The 20,948-nt window shown below is 44.8% G+C and overlaps 1 protein-coding gene across 4 annotated transcripts in view; it reads left to right on the forward strand.

Moving 5' to 3' along the window:
• Window positions 1–20,743, forward strand: part of TRIM66 (tripartite motif containing 66) — a 73,405-nt gene extending 52,662 nt beyond the window's left edge. For 3 of the 4 annotated variants that reach the window (XM_057552205.1, XM_057552204.1, XM_057552203.1), the window contains 7 exons: window positions 95–384; window positions 848–974; window positions 1,257–1,331; window positions 1,722–1,874; window positions 2,288–2,506; window positions 3,244–3,297; window positions 20,608–20,743. In XM_057552205.1, coding sequence (XP_057408188.1) covers window positions 95–384; window positions 848–974; window positions 1,257–1,331; window positions 1,722–1,874; window positions 2,288–2,506; window positions 3,244–3,297; window positions 20,608–20,628 — 939 coding nt within the window. In that variant the 3' untranslated portion in view covers window positions 20,629–20,743. Of the gene's footprint in view, window positions 1–94; window positions 385–847; window positions 975–1,256; window positions 1,332–1,721; window positions 1,875–2,287; window positions 2,507–3,243; window positions 8,806–20,607 lie in introns of those variants that run through there. The other variant, XM_057552206.1, reaches the window with a different exon arrangement.
• The last annotated feature ends 205 nt before the right edge of the window (window positions 20,744–20,948 follow it).

The raw sequence follows: 20,948 nt of genomic DNA on the forward strand, positions 1-20,948 counted from the left end.
AGTAAGTCGGTGCCCAGGGCTTGTCATCTTTCCTCTCCCTCCCTCCACCACTTGGTGCCGTGCTCTGACTGCTCAGACTCACTTCTTCCCCAAGGTCAGCCAGAACCACCTGTCTGATGCCATCCAGGCCCCAAACCTGGGGGGAAGAAAGGTCACTGTCACATCTCTGGCTGGGCAGCGGCCACCAGAAGTGGAGAGTGCATCTCCTGAAGAACACAGGCTCATTCCTCGAACCCCTGGAGCCAAGAAGGGGCCCCCAGTACCAATAGAGAACGAGGATTTCTGTGCTGTGTGCCTCAACGGGGGAGAGTTGCTGTGCTGTGACCGCTGCCCCAAAGTGTACCACCTTTCCTGCCACTTGCCAGCCTTGCTCAGCTTCCCAGGGTGAGTCACGCCAACCCCAGGCCCTGGCCAGGATAGCATGGTGATCTTCCAAGGGAGATTATTCCAGGCCAGGCCCACAGAGCTCCCTCAGGTGGACTTCCTCCCCTCTCTGGGCCTGCATAAATTACAGGTCTGTGATTTCGTGGCGCTATAGCTGTGTGTCTTCTGCACACAGACAGGTGGATGCTTCCCTTCCTCCTCTGTTCCCAGCTTCCTCCTGTCCAGATTTGTCCCTATACCCCTCTCCCAGACCCTTGCTAACTCCTAGTTTTCTGGATTCACTAAATCCTGAGTTACTAAATTTCTTTCAAGCTTGTGGCTAGGAAGCCATTCTCTACAGGGCAGGGCTAGGGACTCAGTTTCTCATGTCACCACCCCCCAAGCTTGTCTTGGGGTAGTGGGACAAGGGAGGGGGCTCTGGGCAATGTGCTGAGGGCTAACTTGGCCTCACTTGCCTCTGCAGGGGAGATTGGGTGTGTACCTTGTGCCGCAGCCTGACCCAGCCTGAGATGGAGTACGACTGCGAGAATGCCCGCTATAACCAGCCTGGAGTGCGGGCCCCTCCTGGCCTGAGCGCGTGTGACCAGAAGGTAGGGAGGGGTCTCTGGGGCAGCCTGCCTGTGCCCATGGGGGTGAGTCTTTTCTGAGGGGGTGAGAGGCCTCTCTGGATCCCTCTCTTTTGGGCTATGCCTATGGGGGTTGACTATGATTTTTCTTCTGCCAGCTGTTTCCCTCTGGCCTGGGCGGCTGAACTGTGCCTTAGTATAGTGACTCATACCCTGTGGGACAGAGCCATCAGGGTCACTATCGTTAGTCCTTACTGAGGTGGGGCCAGAACAAAGTAACACGGTTGCCAACTCTGCTTTCTGCAGAAGTGTGAGAAGCTGGTACTGTCCTTGTGCTGCAACAGCCTCAGCCTGCCCTTCCACGAGCCTGTCAGCCCGCTGGTAAGGAAAGCCTCACTGCTTCTGCCGGCTACTGGACTTTCTGCTCAGAGCGCCCTGGGCCTGGAGCAGATCGTGGCGGTGCCCAGGGTGGGCTCAGAGCATGGCCACTGGAAGCAGGAGTAATTTGTGCATGGCGTAGGGGACCCGGGGGCCATGGCCACTACAGCCCCCCAGCCAACAGCTGCTGCTGCGTCAGACCTGACTTGACATGTAAACCACTCCTCCTTTTCCCTTTCTCTTTGTCTTTTCCCTCCACACGTTTCTTCTTGCTGCCTTTGTCTTATGTTCTATTATTTCCATTCCAACTCATTCTCTCTCTCTCCTTCTTATCCTTTGCTCTTTCCTCTACTTCTCTCTTCCTATTTGCTTCCTCTTCTCTCCTCCCACAAGGCCCGGCATTACTACCAGATTATCAAGAGACCCATGGACCTGTCGATCATCCGGAGGAAGCTGCAAAAGAAGGACCCAGCTCACTACACCACCCCAGAGGAGGTGGTATCAGACGTCCGCCTCATGTTCTGGAACTGTGCTAAGTTCAATTATGTATGTCTTCCCTGTTTTCCCTCTCCCCTATTTCCAGTGACCCCAAGACTGTCATGGCTGGGCAGAAGTGTCTGGTTTGGGCCTGGGCTGCCATGAGGAACTGGGAGCAGGCCTCCTGGGGCCTACCGTAGTGAATGTTTATAAGCTCTTTCCCACATTTGGGCCTCAGCATGGACTCAGGAGGAATATGGGGGCTGCTAGAGACTGGCCATCTGTGGGTAACTGTCAGGGTCACGTCTGCTTTAAGAGCTGATACTAAACCGGTTATCCTGGGCCCTGAGGAGAAAATGTAAAGTTCCAGACATCCAGGAGACCCAGCCAGGCTTTGCGCTCTCTGTATAGCTCTTGAGGGGCCTCGAAGAGATGGGCTGGTGGAAGGGGGCCAGACCCTCACTGCTCTCCTCCCCCTTCAGCCCGACTCCGAGGTTGCAGAGGCAGGCCGCTGCCTGGAGGTGTTCTTTGAGGGCTGGTTGAAGGAGATCTACCCGGAGAAACGGTTTGCTCAGCCAAGGCAGGAGGACTCAGACTCTGAGGAGGAGTCTAGTGAGAGTGGGAATTCCACTCCCCAGGGCTTTCCATGGCCCCACTACATGCAGGAGGGCATCCAACCCAAGAGGCGGCGGCGACATATGGTAAGGAGGTGCTGCCAGCTGGCAGGCAGGTGGGTGGGTGATTGGGCTGGCAGGGGGCACCCACGCAGCATGTACAGAGTAACCGGAAGTGAAGCTGCTCAGGTGGCACAAGAGAGTGGTGACAATGAGCCCTCACTTGCAACCCCTTAGCCTAAGACAAAGGCAAGGCAGTGCAGGGCTCATCAGCTCCAAGGGCCACTGAGGCTCGGAGCCCTGAGACATGGGTGTACCTGCCCAGGGTCACCCAGAAAATTAGCAGCAGGACCAGGCCTCCTGACTCCCAGCTCAGTGCGGGTTACTCCACACTGTGACGCCCGTAAGAAGAGAAGGACCTGGTCTCAGTGCCTGATCTCAACTTGGGTTTGGGAGAAAGGGAGAGTCTTTTCAGCCCCTTGGTGTAGAGAAGGAAGGAGAGGTTTTGCTTGCAGGAAAGACATCTAATCTGACCTTTTGTCTGGTCTCACCTGTGCAGACCTGAAACATCAATTCGGTGCTATTTAATTCCGCTGAAATGTATTGCCTGCCCACTGTGTGCCAGGGTCTGACTAGCCATCCCCGGTTGTTTGCAGCACTTGGCACACGGTGTTCAGTGGCTTCAGTGCGTTTTGCTGTTGCATTCCTGGGGTGGAATAAAACACTTTGGCTCTGGGGAATCCCAGTCTGGACAGTTGGCCTTTTCACGTTGATAAACCCTACACTGGGCCATTCTGATTCCAAATATTTTTTTCTTCTTTCAGGAGAATGAAAGAGCAAAAAGAGTGTCGTTCCGCCTGGCCAACAGCATCTCCCAGGTGTGAGGGCTGGAAGGAGACCAAGTACTCTGGCGGCTGGTGCCCCATCCTGTTGACCACTCCTCCCCACCTTTCAGCTCATTCTCTTTGGATTGTGGATGTGAGACAAGTCTTGTTGAGCTCATAGTGCCCTTCTTTGCCGTTTGCATCTTACAGCATTTATTTTGGAGCCATAGTGCATCCACTACAGAGAATAAACAGCAAAGAGGGGGGTGTTCCCTGTTACCAGAACCATCAGATGTGTAGGGTCCACTTGACAAGACCAAGCCCAGTTAGGCTTGGGAGGACCAAACTTCCTTGGTGAATTCTTTCTGCTGAGGAAGGCAGACATTTCTCACCTTTCAGTGTGCAGGGCTCAGGAGCAATGTATATATCTGAACTCCTCCTGGGCCCAGAAGAGGGTAAAAGAAGGGAGAGAGGTTCTGACATATGGCAGGCCTGTGATCCCTGGCCCAGCACAGCCAAAGACTGTCACTGTTTGCCTTTGTTTGGCCTGCTCGGACAGAGGCACCTGCCCTGGACAGGGCAATGAGGCTTCTAGAGGCCATAGGTCTCAACTGGTGCCTATTCGGGTTCTAACGGTTTTCAGGGTATTTGTTTTTCGTGCCCCCTTTCCTGATGCTGACTTAGGTGGCCTCTGTGAAGCTCTGGATAGTATGGCATTCTTGATGGGGCTGGGTGGCTGTGCAGAGACCACTTACATCTTTAGGCTCAGAGTTCACTGGCAGGCTTAAGAAGATGCTAACTTCAGAGCGTGCCATCTGTGCCACTACTTTGGTGTCAGAACCTGCTTCTTAGAAGTGATTGTTGGTGGCCACCCCTTCGTTATGTCCATTCAGAGGTCCAGACCCTGAGTTCTGCTTGGGAAAACTATGAGGAAGCTGCTGTCTGCTTCACATACAGAGGTTCCAGGCCAAGGAGAATGACCCACAACCAGCTCACTCTGCTGGGTCTCTCCTCCTGCTTAGAGATCCTAGTTCTCAACTTCTCCACTTCACAGAACCAAAGATCAGAAGTGAGTCCTCTGACTCGCCTGCCCTCAGGCTGTCCACAGCCCAGAAAAAGCCAAGACTCTGCTGGCAGCCCTTTTTTTGTTGGAGGTTGGAGAAGGCCAGAGGGACCAGCAGGAGCCAGACCTAAGCATTCGTGGAAGTTCTATCTGGGGTGGAAAAGCGGAAAACTGAGAGGCGAGAAGCCTCTTTGGTGTCCTTTGGTGACCCTGAAGTAACTTCAGGACTTTATTTCTCCTAGAATGCAGAGAGAAGTGTTCTGGAGGTCACAGGCACAGGAGCGGAGCTCCAGGCTGCATCTCGGGTGGATTGTTGTGGTCTGTGCAAGGTGTTTGGGAGGAAAAGGCATAGGCAGATGCTGGGGGTCAGGCCGCCTCACGAGCAAGGGCTTGGTTGAGAAGGAACCTATTGCTGATGTTGGCTTGGCCTGGGGACAGCTCTCCCTGGTCCTGTCATGGCTTAGCTAATTTCAAGGGGGCTGTAGGTCATGGCTTTACTTTTGCTAAGAGATGCAGTTTAAGGAAGTTCTTATTTGTAGGGCCCTTGTTAATGGGATAATTTTGATCAGAGAAAACATTTCTTCTCTCCTTGTGAGTGATGGGACTGCTCGTTTCTTTTCCACCCAGGCTGAGAGAGCATATTCACTTCAAAGCAGACTGTGCCCACTGACTTGCCATTCTTTCACCAGCACATGCCAAGCTCTCCTAAGCAGATGAACTTCCATAATCCTATTTTCTAGTTTGGGGTAACTAAGTCTTGAGTAATCCAGTAGCCAGGCAATCTTTGCATGTAACCCTCTACTCTTTGGAGCTCACCTGACTTTATGGTTTGGGCTCTGACCACTTCCCTTTCAATTTTCAAATCTTTTTCTCTGTTTAGTTGGCTTGGCAAGGTTCTCTCTGTAATTACCTCATTAATTCCTCCTCTTGGTCATCTTTCCTTTGTGTGGCCCACCTTCACACCTTCTCTGAATGAGCTTCACCAGTGTTTTGTGTTGGGCAGCTGGGTGAGGGCTATGACAGGCTCAAACCCAATTGACATCTTTCCCCAAGACCAGCTAGAAACCACAAATATGAAGCAAAATACCTAGTTAGGTGCTTGGCTTCACTTTTATCAGTGAAGTTCCCAGCTTGGGTGTAGCCTGCTGGGCCAGTGGACCTTAGTAATGTGGTAGAGAGTCACATATTCCCTTCCCACTGCAGAGACCCTGCATGCTGAGAAGCTCCCTTTAGGCACCTGAGCAGTGGGGGAGGGGTGGGAGGTAGGGTGTCCTTTCCTCCAAGGGTGCGAGGCCCTGGCCCACCATCCCTACGTTGGTTACCCCACAACAGTGCCCTCTCCCTGGCTTTTCCTATGTACCTAGCACCAGTGTTTTAACTGATGGTTTTGTTTTGTTTTTGCATGCAGAAAACAACATGATGTTTCAGAAGTTGAACAAAAGGCTACTAGCTGAGTGACTGACTTCACTGGCTCTTTGCTAACATTTGAGCTAATCCTGTTTTTGACTTATTCCCATAATGGCCCCATTTTGGAGTCAGTTAAGTCCTTTGGTCATTGACAAAGTCAGGAAATGGAAATACAATGAGTTCTGGATTCTTACGGTATAGAATGCAGTCCTAGAAGAGAAATTGGGTTTCTTGGGTATACTGAGAAACAGAAGAATGGAGTGGCTTCGGTTGATGCAAAGGAGATTTTAGTGCACTCTTCTAGAAATGGATAGGTTGGCCTTGCCTAACTTCCAGCGATTGCCAGCTACACACCCTGCCTGTCTTTGCAGGTACCCCCTCCCTAGCAGCAGCCACGAGATCCTCTGCAGGCTCTGCTCCACAGAAGACCCTACCATCAACCCTGGCGGACTCTGGCTCTCTGTACCCATTTCTGGCAACAGGTCTTTGCCTTGCCTCTAAGACCTAGACCTCTTCTTGTTTGTTCCTGGGCTCTGCTCTGCTTTCTCTCTCACTCCATGGTGTCACCTATAGTCTTCTCTTCTGAACTCCTGAACTGAGACTTTGTTCCTTTTGGATTACCATCCCCTATGCTTCCTCTTCTCCCACTCCAACACTGCTGTTAAATAAATTGCCTACTCCTTTAGCCCAGTTCCAAGACCTTAGCTTTCTGTTCTTCCAGTCTTTCAGCTTTCTCCTGGACTTCTTCCTCTCCTGAGCCTAAACCCATGGGCCATGACACACTGACGGTTTTGTCAGCATCCTGAACTTCCTCATCTCCTCCAACTTTTGCTGAAACTATCAACCATTCTCCATTTTCTGCATCAACCTATTTTTTGCTCCCTCTCTCTGGGCCCCTAAGCATGAAAAATTCAGAGTTGACAGTCTCAGTTGGGCTCTCAGTACTGATTGGTGTGTCTTTGACTTGTTACTACTCTGCTTTCTATCCATGCCCTTCATCTTTGCTGTCAGCAAATGACTGGCCTCATTGCCTACTTCACAGAAGAGAGGCCCTAAAGCAAAAACTTTCCTGTCCGTGTGCTCCTCTCCCCCTCCCATCCCTCTGTGTCTGTATCCCTCCTCAGCTCCTTTCCAGTTGCTCCTATTTGGTGCTCTATTCTTGAATCCTGCTATATGTCTTCCAAGACTTTGCTCCATTGCATATCCCACTGCTCCCATTTTCCAGAGTCTTCAACCTCCCTCTCCATTGATTACCTCCACATAGCTTACAAACAAACAAAGTTCTCCCCAAGATTAAAACAAAATTTCTTAGAGTCTGTCGCACTTACAGTTTTTTCCTCAATAGCCAAGTTTCTTTAAAAAAATCCATTGATTTCTTCTTCATCACTTTCCAATCCTCTATAGATTTTCATAAAGGTCACCAGTGACCACCCAGTTGCCAAATCAAGCGAATACCTTTCGATCCTCAACTGTCTTGAACTCTCTACAGCATTTCACATCATCTGCCACTTCCTGTTTGAAAAACCCTCTTCACTTGGCTTTCATGACAGCACAATTCTCTGGATTATCCTCTTACCTTTCAGCCACACAGGCTGAGCCTTCCTTGAAATATTGACAGGGGGACACATCTGTAGCTTTCTGTGGTCTCTCCTCTTTAGGGGTAGGATAGTCAGGAGGAAGCACAGCTGCTCCTGCTCCCTGCCCTCTGTGTCTGCCTGTTCTCTCTGAGTTCATTTCTTCTCCTGGACTCAGTTCTCCTCATGCCAAGCATGTGTATGAGCTCTGCTGGGAGGACACCATCTGTGATTGTCTCTGTCTGTCTCTCCCATTGCAGCACAGAGACAGATTTTAGCCATGTTTGCTAAGAGGCCCCATATAAATCAGCCCAAGAATGTGGACTGGATCTTACCAAGAAGAAACTTGGTAGGCTGGATTACCCAGCTGGTGGGCAGCTCTTCACCAGGATCCTCATACCAGTTAGAGCCTGCCTTAGTCGGTAAGGTCTTGGAATCATGGTAAGCATGTTTCCATGCATGGTTCGGTTCTGCTAGCCAGGAGGAGAATCCTGGCGGGGGCGGGGGTGGGTGTCTGCCACTGATAACATTCTGACGGAGGGAAACTGGGCAGTGCTGTGATTCATCACTTGCTTGGGGTTCAGCTGGGGTCAGCCTGGCCCCTTTAGCTGGGTTTTCCCGTCTGTTCTGGTCACCACCACCTGCTTGCTCCAGTTGTTCCTGGAGCTAGAAGCAGATGCCGGTTGTTTTCTTGGAGGCAGGAGGGTATGGTAGAAAGATATCTGATTTGAGATGCTAAACACCAAAATTTTGGCTCTGCCAGTTGTGAACTGTGTGACCTTGGGTACAGTTTCCCCATCTATAAAGTTGTGGGGAGGAAGGATGGTGAAAACAGTGCTCTCTCAGAGGCTCTCCAGCTCTAAAGATGGTAATGGTGATTCTAATTCTAAAGCTCAGGCCACACAGGGAGCAAGGGAACACTGGAGCAGTGAGCAGTTCACAGCTAGGGAGTCCTGACCAAGGCAGGGCAAAGGGACTCACAGGCCAAAATGAGCTGCTTTGAGGAAAGTCTTTAGTAGCTGGTGCTGCTTCTGGAGCCATATACCCATTCCTCAAACTGCACCCCTTTATTGGCTGTGTAGGGTGAGTTCCTCCTAGGCCTTTTCTAGAAGTGGACGTTGGATCCAAAGTGGTTGGGGGCATGAGGGAGGAACATGATAAGGGGAAGTGTCACTGATCTTAATAGGACCTACACATTCTAGAACAAATTAAAAGATAGCACTTTTCTTTACCAGTAATTGTGTCCTGGAGTGTTTTTTGAGTGGAGATGGTTGAACATGCTTCATGGTCTTCTCACCCTCAGACTCCAACATCATTAAGACACAAGGTGAGGAAGAGTAGACTGGGGAGCTTTCTCTCTAGGGAAGAACTCAGCTCTCTGCTGCTTATTGCACGAACACATCCTGTTCTTTAAAATACAGGCAGCGAGTCTGAAGGAGAGTTAGGGGGAAAAGCATCTTAAGAATGCCCACCACTTCTGGACGCTAAACACTTTAGGAATATCCTTTATATAGTGATATCCCCCAGTTACCTAACCTTAGTGCTCCTCTCTGCCCAATGGTTTCTAGCCATTGTGGGGGTCAAGGACACTGTAATGAATATTTGTCATTCATTTTGACCTGACTATCTAGGTAGGCCCTGTTTTTCCAAAGCACAGAGTTCCTCATCCTGTTTTTCATCCTGAATTCCTCTCAGGGTGCATGTCAGTCAGTGCCTGCTGTGGCTGATAGCTTAATCCTTGTCCAGCTGGGTGGTGAGCAATGCTCTTTGTTCTTCTTTGTTTGCAAGGGGAAGTATCTCTTTCAGAAGTTTTCTAGCTAATAATGGAAGGGTTGGTAAACTGGAATATCACCATTTTTCAACCCCCAATGAATGAATGGATCTAGGCAGTGACCATCCAAGGTTACCCATATCACAGAGACATCCGGACATTACATGTATCCTGATACACAACATCATCTATGAAGTGTTTCCAAATAAATAGAATCTGAAGCTAATCAAGTCTCTAGATTTAACTACCAATTTACAGATGTAGTTCCCAATTGAGAGGAAAAACAAAGAACAGAGGAACATTTAAAATGACATCACAAGGATACAATCAGTAAAATCCAGTCTGTGAGCAATGACAGAACAAATGACCTGGTTTCTTCAACAAATGTATTGCAAGGAAAAAAAAAAAGAGATGGGGGGGGGGGAACCTACAGACTAAAGAGACTTAAAAAAGCATATAAAACAATTGCAAAGTATGGAACTTATTTGCATCCTGGTTTAAAGAATATTATGAGACGATTGGGAATAGATGAAAACTCAGGATATTTGATGATATTAGGATTTATTATTTTTAGTGTTATTACTTTATATTATCTTTAATTTTTATGTTACTTTTTAGGTGTGATCAAGATTTGTAACAGTAGAATATTAGAAACAATGAAAAGCCTATAGAAGATGGTTAAATAATTAATATGTTATAATTTAAAATGATATTTAAAGAGTCTATAGGCATACTTGAACTGAGACAAAGACTCTGAAAGTCTTTGTTTGAATTAGGAATCCAACAGAGTCAGAAGATACATAAAGGGAGAAAGAAATTCTAAACTTCTTCTGGCTTGAGAAACCTCTCAAGTATTTCAGAAAGCAGAGATATCAGTTAAAATAATTATCGAGCTCATTTGAAAGGACATTATTGGGACAAGTGGGGAAATTTTAATATGGGCTGATAACTTGTATTAATATTAAGCTTCCTGAGAGCGATACTTTGATCTGTGGTTACAGAGGAAAAAGGCCTTGTTTTTAGGTGGTACATGCTAAAGTGTTTAGGGACAAAGGATCATGATGTCTGCAACTAACTCTCAGGGGTAGAAAAACTACATATTACATTATTAGAAGTAAAACAGATGTGGCAAAAAGTTAACTGGTAAATCTAGATGAAGGGGACATGGATGTTTATTACACTGTTCTTGGGAGGGAAAAGGGCAAATAATTTTAACAAATGGAATATGAGGCATGCAATGTTTGCATCTAGAATAACAACATGGAAAATAATTAGATGATGCTAAATTGAAAAAAGCAAAACAGAATTATATGTAAAATAAAAGAAAAAAGATACAAATATATAAAATGTTATTATCCTAAAATATATTAGGGTGGTAGCATTATGCATAATTTTTCTGTCTTTTTCCCAAACTTTGGTGTTAAAATGCTGTACTGCTTTTATACAAATACTTTTATATGTATTTTTAAACTTTTATCATGGTATATTTCAAATATCATCTTTTATGTCTTAGCCAAAACTCCTCTTCCGAGAGTTTTTCCTAACTACCCAATCTAAAGTGGACCCCAGGCACTCGCTCTCACAATCTTGTTTTATTGTCAGCATAGCAGTTACTACTATGTGTATTTATCTATTTCCTTAATTTGTTTTCTTGTACATTGTCTAGGTCACCCCTCATATGGTGTAAGCTCCCTGAAAGCAGAAATCTTGCCCAGACCCTAGAACAGTGCCTGTAGTTGCTCAACAAATATTTGTTGAATGAATGAATGAAATCAGGTCTTTGTCATCCAACCTCCCATTTTACTGGGAACACTGAAGTCTTGAGAAGGGGAAGGACTTGTCCCAGTTTCCTCATGAGTTGGTGGCGATGTCAGAGCTAGAACTCAAGCCTTGTGACTTAAGTCTCAAAAAGCTCTTCTTTCAAAATGTCTAAGGCCAAAATAGCTCCTGGGCACCAGAAGTGGCAGGAGTGAGGGAGGATCCACAGCCCATTCCCTTTGTTGCAGTGTGCCAGAAGCCCCGTAGGTGGCGCCGGCGGTGCTCATTTAGCTCTGGCAAAGTCAGGAAAGTGCTAGGGAGACATTTTGATAAGGAGCGGGATATTTGCACAGCCTTAAATTGCCTCTCTACCGACGGCTCATTAGTTGTGAGGGACAAAAAAATACACAGTAATTAAACAGTGGAGAAATAAGACAACTCCTTGACTGATCAAAATAACGTCACCAGTGAGGGACAGGTGGACACACTGTGCATCCGGAAGTGATACCCTGAGAAGGACACAACATCACCCATCCAATATCGCAGCCTAGAATGCATACTCTGAACCTAATTATGGAGAAACATCAGACAAACCCAAAATGAGGAATGTTATGTTAAAGTCAGGGGTAGGGGGCTGGATTTTAGAAAAATGTCTATGTCACTAATGACAAAGAAAAGCTATGAAAATGTTCCACATTAAAAAAGGCTAAAGACACATGACAACTAAATGCAATATCCAGGACTAAACTGGGTCCTGTAGTGGAAGGGGGGAAATGCTTAAAGGACATCATTGGGTCAACTGACAAAACTGGAATATGGATAGTAGATTACAGTATTGTATCAATGCTAACTACACTACAGTTGATAACTGTGCTGTGGTTATATAATAAATTACCCTTTTTTTTAGGAAATATGCACTGGAGTATTTAGGAGTAAAAGGCCATAGTGTATGTAACTTACCTTCAAATGGTGCAAAAAATATTTTTTTTATAATTTAAATATGTAAAAATATATTTTAATATAATTTATCTATATTGTATTTTTCAATATATTTATATATTTAATTAGAAAAATATCTAATTAGAAAAAATTAGAAAAATATATACAGGATACAAATAAAGCAAATGGGATAAAATGTTAATAGGTGAATCTGGGTTTAGAGGGTATATGGGTATTCTTTCTACTATTTTTATTTTCACAACTTTTCTGTAAGTTTGAAATTGTTACCAAATGAAAATTTAAGAAGAGAAAGAAATGAATTAAAGGATGGTGATTCCAGGCACCTCCTCTGCCCACCCGTTCCTCTTTCCATTATGCAACAGTTCAGAGCTGGTACCCTGCCTTATTTGGGTGTGTCTTCTGCTGTCCTCTTTGCTTCCGTCTTTTCTCTACTGAAAGGATTGTGTTTGGCTTCTGGACTCTGAGGCAGAGGCCTAAGCTGGAGGAGGTAAAATTACCTCATGGCTGGAAAATGCTACTGCTAGCCTCTGTAAGGGGATGTAGACAGGCAGTGAAGGGCTCTGAGTTTAGTCTCCATCGTCACTCTGGCCTCCAGGAACTGAGGGTGTCTGTGGGGTCAGCTTTTTGGAAGCAATCTGGCTTCGGCTAGGTTTCCCCAGTCATCTTAAAGAGGCATCTGGTATCCAAGGGGCTCAGCTGGGGTGGGTGTGGCAAGAGCCTTGGCAGAATGGGGACAGGGAGGGCTTAGCTATCCTTTCCTTCTGCCTGTAGTTTCTTGGAAGTGATACAATCCATCTTCTTTCCTGAGCCTGGAATGCTATACACCCTTGAATCCTCAGGAGTCCTTCCAATCTTCCAACGATTGACTTTGCATTAAATCAGCAAGGTTGGATGTCAGGTAATAGGGAGGTGGAATATTTGCCTCAGGTTTGATCCTGCACTTCTTCCTGAGATGGCTTCTGGTGGTGTTTCCTCTGGCTCCACACTCTTCACGCATGAGTAAAAGAGACTTCATCCCTCCATCCCCATGCTGGGACCTGGTCTGCCCTGTCCCTTACCCAGTCAGGCTCATAGGAGAAGGAGGTCAGTCTCTGCAGTCAGCTGGGAGAAATGAGGAGGGTCTGGACTAAAGCTCCAGCTCCCTTTACTCACCTTGTAAGTCAAGCAGGAAGTGGTTACTCCCTCTTATCTGAGCTCTGTAAATGAAGTTCCGGGCTGTGAACTCCCTTAGACATAGCCAAAAGATGTTTGAATGAACCAGTCAAACTTCCAAATGAATGGTGTTTTTAATCCCTGAACCATTGCAAGACTCATTATTAGCTTTCATTACTCTTTTGGCCAACTTTGGTAGGAAACCTTGAAGACCGTTGACAGTAATGGCTGTCTTGCACTCACAGGTAAGTGAGGCAGTGAAGCCTAATGGTTAGGAGCACAGACTCTGGACCAGAACAGCCTGGATGGGACTCACACGTACCAGCTGTGTGATCTTGGACAAATCACTGTACTTTTGTTTCTTTGTCTGTAAAATAAGGATAATAACAGTACTTAGCTCATGGAGCTGTTGTGAGGATTGAATAAGTTAAAATACAGAAAGCATTTGGGACAGTGCCTGGAACAGAGTTGATGATATTAGGTGAGTGAATATCACCTGTATTTTGTGAAAACTAAGACACCAAGATGCTGGCACTTTCTTGGTCCTTCAGGGAGACTTTTACACATGTCAGGACTGCTACCTGGCTGACAGCAATAGTAATATGTAATCAATTATGCAACCCAATTTCAAAGAAGTTTAAAAAGTGAAAAATACGTGGGTTTTAGAATCCATGAAATATAAAGTATTATTTAGTTGTTTTTACTTTACTCTTTGAGACATAATTCATATACCTAATATTCACTTTTTAAAAGTGTACAATTTAATGGTTTTTAGTATATTCACAAGGTTGTTCAACCATCACCACTGTCTAATTTTAGAACATTTTTATCACCTCCAAAAGAAATTCTATACCTGTTAACAGTCTCTCCCCATTCCCTCTTCCCAGTTCCTGGCAACCACTAATTTACTTTTTCTCTATACAGACTTGCCTATTTGGGACATTTCATATAAATGGAATCATACAAGATATGGCTTTTTGCATCTGGCTTCTTTCAGTTAGCATAATAATGTTTTCAAGGTTTATCCATGTTGTAGCATGTATCAGTACTTCATTCCTGTTTGTAGCCAAATACAATTCCATTGTATGGATATACGATTTATTGTTTATCTATTCATCATTTAATGGCCATTTTGGGTTGTTTCCACTTTTGGCTATTATGAATAATGCTTCTATGAACATTTGTAAGTTTTTTGTGTGGACATGTAATTTCAATTCTCTTGGGTACTGGTCATATGATAACTCTATGCTTAATTTTTTTTTAATTTTATTATTATTTATTTTATTTATTTATTTTTGGCTGCGTTGGGTCTTTGCTGCTGTGCGCGGGCTTTTTCTAGCTGCGGTGAGTGGGGGCTACTCTTCGTTGTGGTGCGCGGGCTTCTCTTTGCAGTGGCGTCTCTTGTTGCAGAGCACGGGCTCCAGGCCCCGGGCTTCAGGAGTTGTGGCGCATGGGCTCTGGAGCGTAGGCTCAGTAGTTGTGGCACACGGGCTTAGTTGCTCTGCAGCATGTGGGGTCTTCCCGGACCAGGGCTCGAACCCATGTCCCCTGCATTGGCAGGCGGATTCTTAACCACTGCGCCACAAGGGAAACCCTATGCTTAATTGTTTAATAAACTGCCAGACTATTTTCCAAAGCAGCTATACATTTTATATTCCCACCAGTAATGTATGAAGGTTCCAATTTTTCCACATCATCACCAGCATATATTATTGTCTGTCTTTTTGATTCTAGCCATCCTAGTGGGTATTAAGTGGTATCCCATTATGGTTTTGATTTGCATTTCCCCAATGACAAATGATATTGAACATCTTTTTATGTGCTTATTGGCTTTATGTATATCTACTTTGGAAAAATGTCTTCAAATTCTTTGCCCACTTTTACATTGAGTTATTTGTTTTTTTACTGTTGAGTTATAGGAATTCTTAATATATTTTAGATACTAGACTCTTGTCACTTGTAAGACTTGCACATATTTTTCTCCCATTTTGTGGGTGTCTTTTATTTTCTTGATAGTCTTTTGAAGCACAAGTTTTAGTTTGATGAAGTCCAATTTATCTATTTTTTCTTTGGTTGCTTTTGCTTTAGATGCCATATCTAAGAAACCATTGCCTAATCCGTCTTGAAGATTTTTTTTTTTTAATTTTTATTTATTTATATTTATTTTTGGCTGTGTTGGGTCTTCGTTTCTGTGCGAGGGCTTTCTCTAGTTGCAGCAAGCGGGGGCCACTCTTCATCGCGGTGTGTGGGCCTCTCACTATCGTGGCCTCTCTTGTTGCGGAGCACAGGCTCCAGACGCGCAGGCTCAGTAATTGTGGCTCACGGGCCTAGTTGCTCTGCGGCATGTGGGATCCTCCCAGACCAGGGCTCGAACCCGTGTCCCCCGCATCGGCAGGCAGACTCTCAACCGCTGCGCCACCAGGGAAGCCCTTGAAGATTTATAACTGTGTTTTTTCTAAGAGTTTTATTGTTTTAGCTCCTATGTTTAGGTCTTTGATCCATTTTGAGTTAACTTTTGTATATGGTGTGAGGTACAGGTTCAAATATACTCTCTTGCAGTTTTCCTAGCATCATTTGTTGACGATTATCCTGTCACCCATTGAATTGCCATGGCACCCTTGTCAGTTGTTCAATGATGCATGGATTTATTTCTGGACTCTCATTTCTATTCTGTTGTTTTATATGTCTATCCTTATGCCAATATGACAGTCTTGATTACTAAAGCTTTGTAGTAAGTTTTGAAATCCGGAAGTGTGAGTCCTCCAACTTTGTTCTTCTTTTTAAGATTGTTTTGCCTCCTCTGAGTTTCTTGCATCTCCATATGAATTTTAGGATCAGATGGTGAATTTCTACAAAAAAGGCAGCTGAAATTTAGGTAAGGATTGCATTGAATTTGTAGATCAATGTGGGGAGTATTTCCATCTAAACAATATCAAGTCTTCCACTCTATGAACCATTAATTTAGTTTTGGCTTGCACTAACCTGAACTCTATTAGTTTTATCTGACAAGGGGGCTGTGTCAGACATCCACAGTTGATCAGAAAAACTGAGTTAATTGCTAAATGTTTATTTCCTTTTGAGCTGTGGGGATAAGGTACAGTTTTACTTTTGTCAAGGTAGGAGAAGAGAAAAGTGGAAAGAAGAGAAAAGTGGTAGAGCCTACCAATAATCAAAGAGCTATCATTAGGATAAAGTTACATTTTGCATTACACACTTTTCAAAGACATGTCCCCCAATTTAAGAAATCTTAATATAACACATAATGATTTTAAAATATCATAATTTATCTTATAGAACAGAAAAATTATGGAGTGATGTTTTTGTGATATAGAGTCTTTTGTAATTAATGTGTAAATCAACTGCTTCTTGACTTACGAAAACTGAAGTCCATCTCTTCCCTCCAAGACTGGTATTTTTACTAACAGGGTCAACAAACCCTGGAACAAACTATACTAATTGCTTCTATGTTTTGTTACATTGACAAACTTGGATTCTGATCTCTCTTCTTAAATGTCAAGCAATTTGATATTGCATTGTAACAATGATGTTACCATAGAGTGTTTAAGTAAACAGCATATAACACTTGTTGGCAGTGGTGACTTTGATAATTACTGGACTAGGATGAGAGCCGATTGCTGTGCAGTAATGACCCCTGGAATAGACTGAGCTCCCTTGGCAGTGTCAACAGTTTGTTGTTGTTAGGGGTCATGGTGTTGCAATCCATCACCTCACTGAGAACTGATGACTTCAGACATGGTAACCAGCCGGGATATTTAACATAGCTGCCTTGAGCCACTGGAAAACTTCAAGAAACTTTCTGTCTAAGGCATTTACATAAAGGGTTCCCCAAGAAAACCCAGTAGCTCTATGAACATATTGTAGGGAGTTATGTTTTACTTCCTTGTGTAGTTTCTCTGATTCTTCCCTATAAATATTGGTGACATTTGCACCTTAGAAATGAATATTTGTCTATCTGTCATCCTATTTACCTATTTATCTATCCATCTATATATCAACATGTTCTACAAAGTCTCTTCTTTCCTTCTTCCTGCGCTTCCTTTATTCATTCTTTCATTTACTAATGCCATGGTTTTTTATTAAATAGCTACTAACTGCCAGCCACTGTTCCAGGTACTGGGAGCAAGCAATAAACAAAGAGGCTGAGTCCCTACTGTCTTGAAGCTTAACTTCCAGTGAGGGAAGAAAGAAAATAAATCAGATGGTCTTAGATGGTGTTCAGTGCTCTAGGACAACAAAGTAAAGTAATGTGATAGACTGTGGGAGGGACTACTTTAGATAGGGGGATCAGGGAAGGCTTCTCTGAGGAGGTGGCGTGTGAGCTGAGATATAGATGATTAAAAGGGACCAGCCTTGTGGAGGTATGGGGGCAGAGACTTATAGGCAGAGGAAACAACAAGTCAAAATATCTGAAGCAGCTTAAAATAATACAGTCAATACAATGAAAAAAAAAAAGGTAGAAATGTGGGAAAATGGAAGAGAGAGAGAACAGAAGAAAGTTGTAACACTGATATGCAAGCAGTAGAGTTTGACAAAATTACTAATGTTGAGCTGCAAATTTGGTTCCTGTCTTCCTAGAAGCGAAGGTGAAAAGGGAAAAGTGATCAATTTCATGGTTTGCTTTCTTTATAAGGAAATCAGTTTTTCAAGGAGAAAAAGATTCTTTTCCCTGGCACTCAGGATTGAAATACATTAAGGCACAGAGTGATCATATGTTAGTGCGCATCCACCCCCACCTTCCCCCTAGATGTCCACGTCCTAATTCCTGGAAGCTGTGAATGTTACTTTCCGTGCGAAAAGCACTTTGCAGAGGTGATTAAGCTAAGGACCTTGGGATGGGGAGATTATTCTGGAATTTCTGGGTGGACCCAATCTAATCATTTGGGTCCTTAAAAGCTAAGAACCTTCCTAGCTAGAATCAGAGGGAGAAGTAACTTCAGAAGCACAGTCAGAAAGATGCAATATTGCTGCCTTTGAAGATGGAGGAAAAGGGCCATGAACCCAAGGGATGTAGGTAACCTCTAGAAACTGGAAAAGGCAAGGAAACAGATTCTCCCCTAGAGCCTCCAGAAAAGAACAAGTCCCTGCTGACACTGATTTTAGTCCAGTGAGTCCTGTGTCAGACTTCTGACTTATAGAACTGCCAGATAATACACTTACATTGTTTAATCACCAAGTATGTGGTAATTTGTTACAAAAGCCATATAAAACCAATATAATTAGATTCATCTTGGTTGCAATAACAGAAACTCAGCCATTTGAACTAGCTTAAGCAAAAGAGTGCATCTTATTATAAAGATTTGGAATATTACATGGAATTCAAAGGCAGGAATGCAGCTCATTTCAAGAAATAAAATGATCAGGGATGGAAAGCTGTCACAACTCTTTTGGTCTCTTCTCTCCTCTTTGTGAATCTCTTTCACACTTCCTGTTCTTTTCACATTTTTCTTGCAACTTGGTTTTCTGCATTTCTCCAGGCCACATTATGGGAAGGCATGTCTGTGGATAGCTTCTGACTTTCAATATTACAGCATTCTATGTTTCTATGTTAGCTACCTAAATTTAGAAAAAGTAAAATCTCTCAGTCCTAATTCCAAATTCCTGGGAGAAAGACGTGATTGGGTTGGCTCTGGTACTGCTGTTGGAGCAATAGACTGTGGACAGGTGGCCTGGTTTGTCTGAGGATCAGGGCTAGTTTCCAGAAAAAGATATCTGGCTATACTGCTGATTTTATTTTTGTATTTTAATTTTTTAGATTTTTTTTGATGTGGACCATTTTTAAAGTCTTTATTGACTTTGTTACAATATTGCTTCTGTTTTATGTTTTGGGTTTTTTTGGCCGCAAGGCATGTGGGATCTTATCTCCCCGACCAGGGAGCAAACCCGCACCCCCTGCACTGGAAGGTGAGGTCTTAACCGCTAGACCGCCAGGGATGTCCCTATACTGCTGATTTTAAAATGCAACTTGCAACTCATCTAGAGGTCAATAAATCATTTAACGGGTGGAAACCAGCATTAAAAAGCGATAAAATGCATGTGGAATGGGTAATATTTTATAAAACTTGTTTTAGTTATTAAATGCGTAGGTACCTGTGTACTGGGTGATAATGTAAAACATATTTCTTTTGGTGGATTATCGTCCAAAAAACTTGAAAAACCCTGGGCTGGGCAATATGGTAGGATTCTGCTACTGGGATGTAATAAACATCATTCTTAAAATAATCCCTCCAGTAAATTCAGAGGTGTCATGCGTATCTTTTTTTAATAGCATCTCAATATAAGCAGATGGCATAAGGGTAAAGCATGACTTGGTAGAGACAATTTTGTAAGGGTGAAGAAAAAGTGGTACAAACAGCTTTTTGATGGTCTGGCTTAATTCAGGATAAAACATAGCCCAGTGGTTCCCAATCTAGCTTTGTATCAAGCTCATATGAAGATCTTTTAAAAATGGTTTCATGAGATTTACTTAATCAGAATTTCTGGAAGCGTGTCCTGTGAATCTGTATTTAAACACAAAGCAAAACAAACAGAACTCCCCGGATGTCTCTGATATGTAGCAGGTTTGGAACTCACTTGACCCAGAGACTATGTAGAGGAGGGGGTCATCTGCATGCCTTTCAAACAATTCTCCGTAACTGTAGTTTCTCTCCACCAGGCTTTTCACAGCCATGAGAAAGTGGACAGTTCAAAGTTATTTCTTGGTAAGGCTGTGGAGTGTAAGACTACACAGCTGCTGACTAAAGGCAGATCCACACACTTCACAGCTCAGTGAAGCAGATGGTAGAGTTTTATCTTCTTTTGTTGGACATTGTGGCACTAACACTCATGCTTGGATAGAGGCAGGGTTCGGGGACAGAGACAGAAAATTCTTGCAGGCTATTCCAGACCCTTGTTAGACAACAGTTCTGTACTTCTTCAGAACAAAGTCTGGCCAATACCCCAAAGTTCTAGAGTACAGGACATGGTGGGGATTATTTTTGTGTTCGGAAAATTTGCAAAACTGAAGTTACCGGTTGCTTACCACGGCCATTATGAGTTTTCAGATGAAGCTGACGGGAGGAACCCGTTGCCAAAGGTGGACTTCTACCTCTAAGCAATAAAATGAATCGACCTGCTGTACCAAGTTCTTGGCTATTAATCAAATAAATTTTAGAGGACATCTGCCTGAATAATTAGGCTAGTATCTGGAGAGTTGAGCCCACCCCTCGTCCCCCCACCCCCGCGGCAGCTGCTAGAGAACAAGACCCGTGTCCACAGAAGCCATTCCTAGTTCAGGTCAGAAATACATTAGCATACAGCTGGAGCCCGCATTTCTAGCCTCTATTGCAGGGGGGCACGCATTCAGATGGTTCCACAGAGCTCTGTGGCTAAAACATATTCCTGGTAATTGTCATTTGATCTCTCAAGAGCCTTCTCAGCGCCTCCGTGGGGACAAACACCCTGCACTCCGGGGTCTGTCCCCCCAGCACTGGTATTCATTTCCCTGACTTTTAGGCCAGCTCGGAACCCACTGCAGTGCGAGGCTTACAGCCCCAGCTCCAACCGGCTGGACCACAAGGCCTCGAGCCCTGAGCGAGAATATTAGCCTGGACATCACCTCAGCACTGTGATATCACTGTTATAAAGTGTAACATGTGTCTGCTTCTCTGTCCCCGAGACAGGCTTCTCAGGTCCATCGCTAAGAGGAGCTGCTCGCGGGAACGCCTCCAAACGCACCTGGGAGCACCCTCCTCGCCAGCCCCGCCGCGGGGAGAAGGGCTTCGCGCCAAGCCGACGCGCTTTGTCCCGACGCGGCCCCCGTCCACCTCCCTGCGGCTGCCCCGCCGGCCGAAAAGTTTCTTCAGGTGCGGAATTCCGGACTTGGCGACCACCAGCGCGGAGTGTGCGCGCCAGTTGGGAGCCAGCCCGCTCGACGGCCCGGGTGAGTGGCCCCCTGGCGTTGCGGTGCAGGGCGGACCCCGCGGAAGTGGGCGGGAGGCCCCGGGCTAAAGCCGACCTGGCC

Source organism: Balaenoptera acutorostrata, chromosome 9, assembly GCF_949987535.1.
Source record: "Balaenoptera acutorostrata chromosome 9, mBalAcu1.1, whole genome shotgun sequence".
NCBI lineage: Eukaryota > Metazoa > Chordata > Mammalia > Artiodactyla > Balaenopteridae > Balaenoptera > Balaenoptera acutorostrata.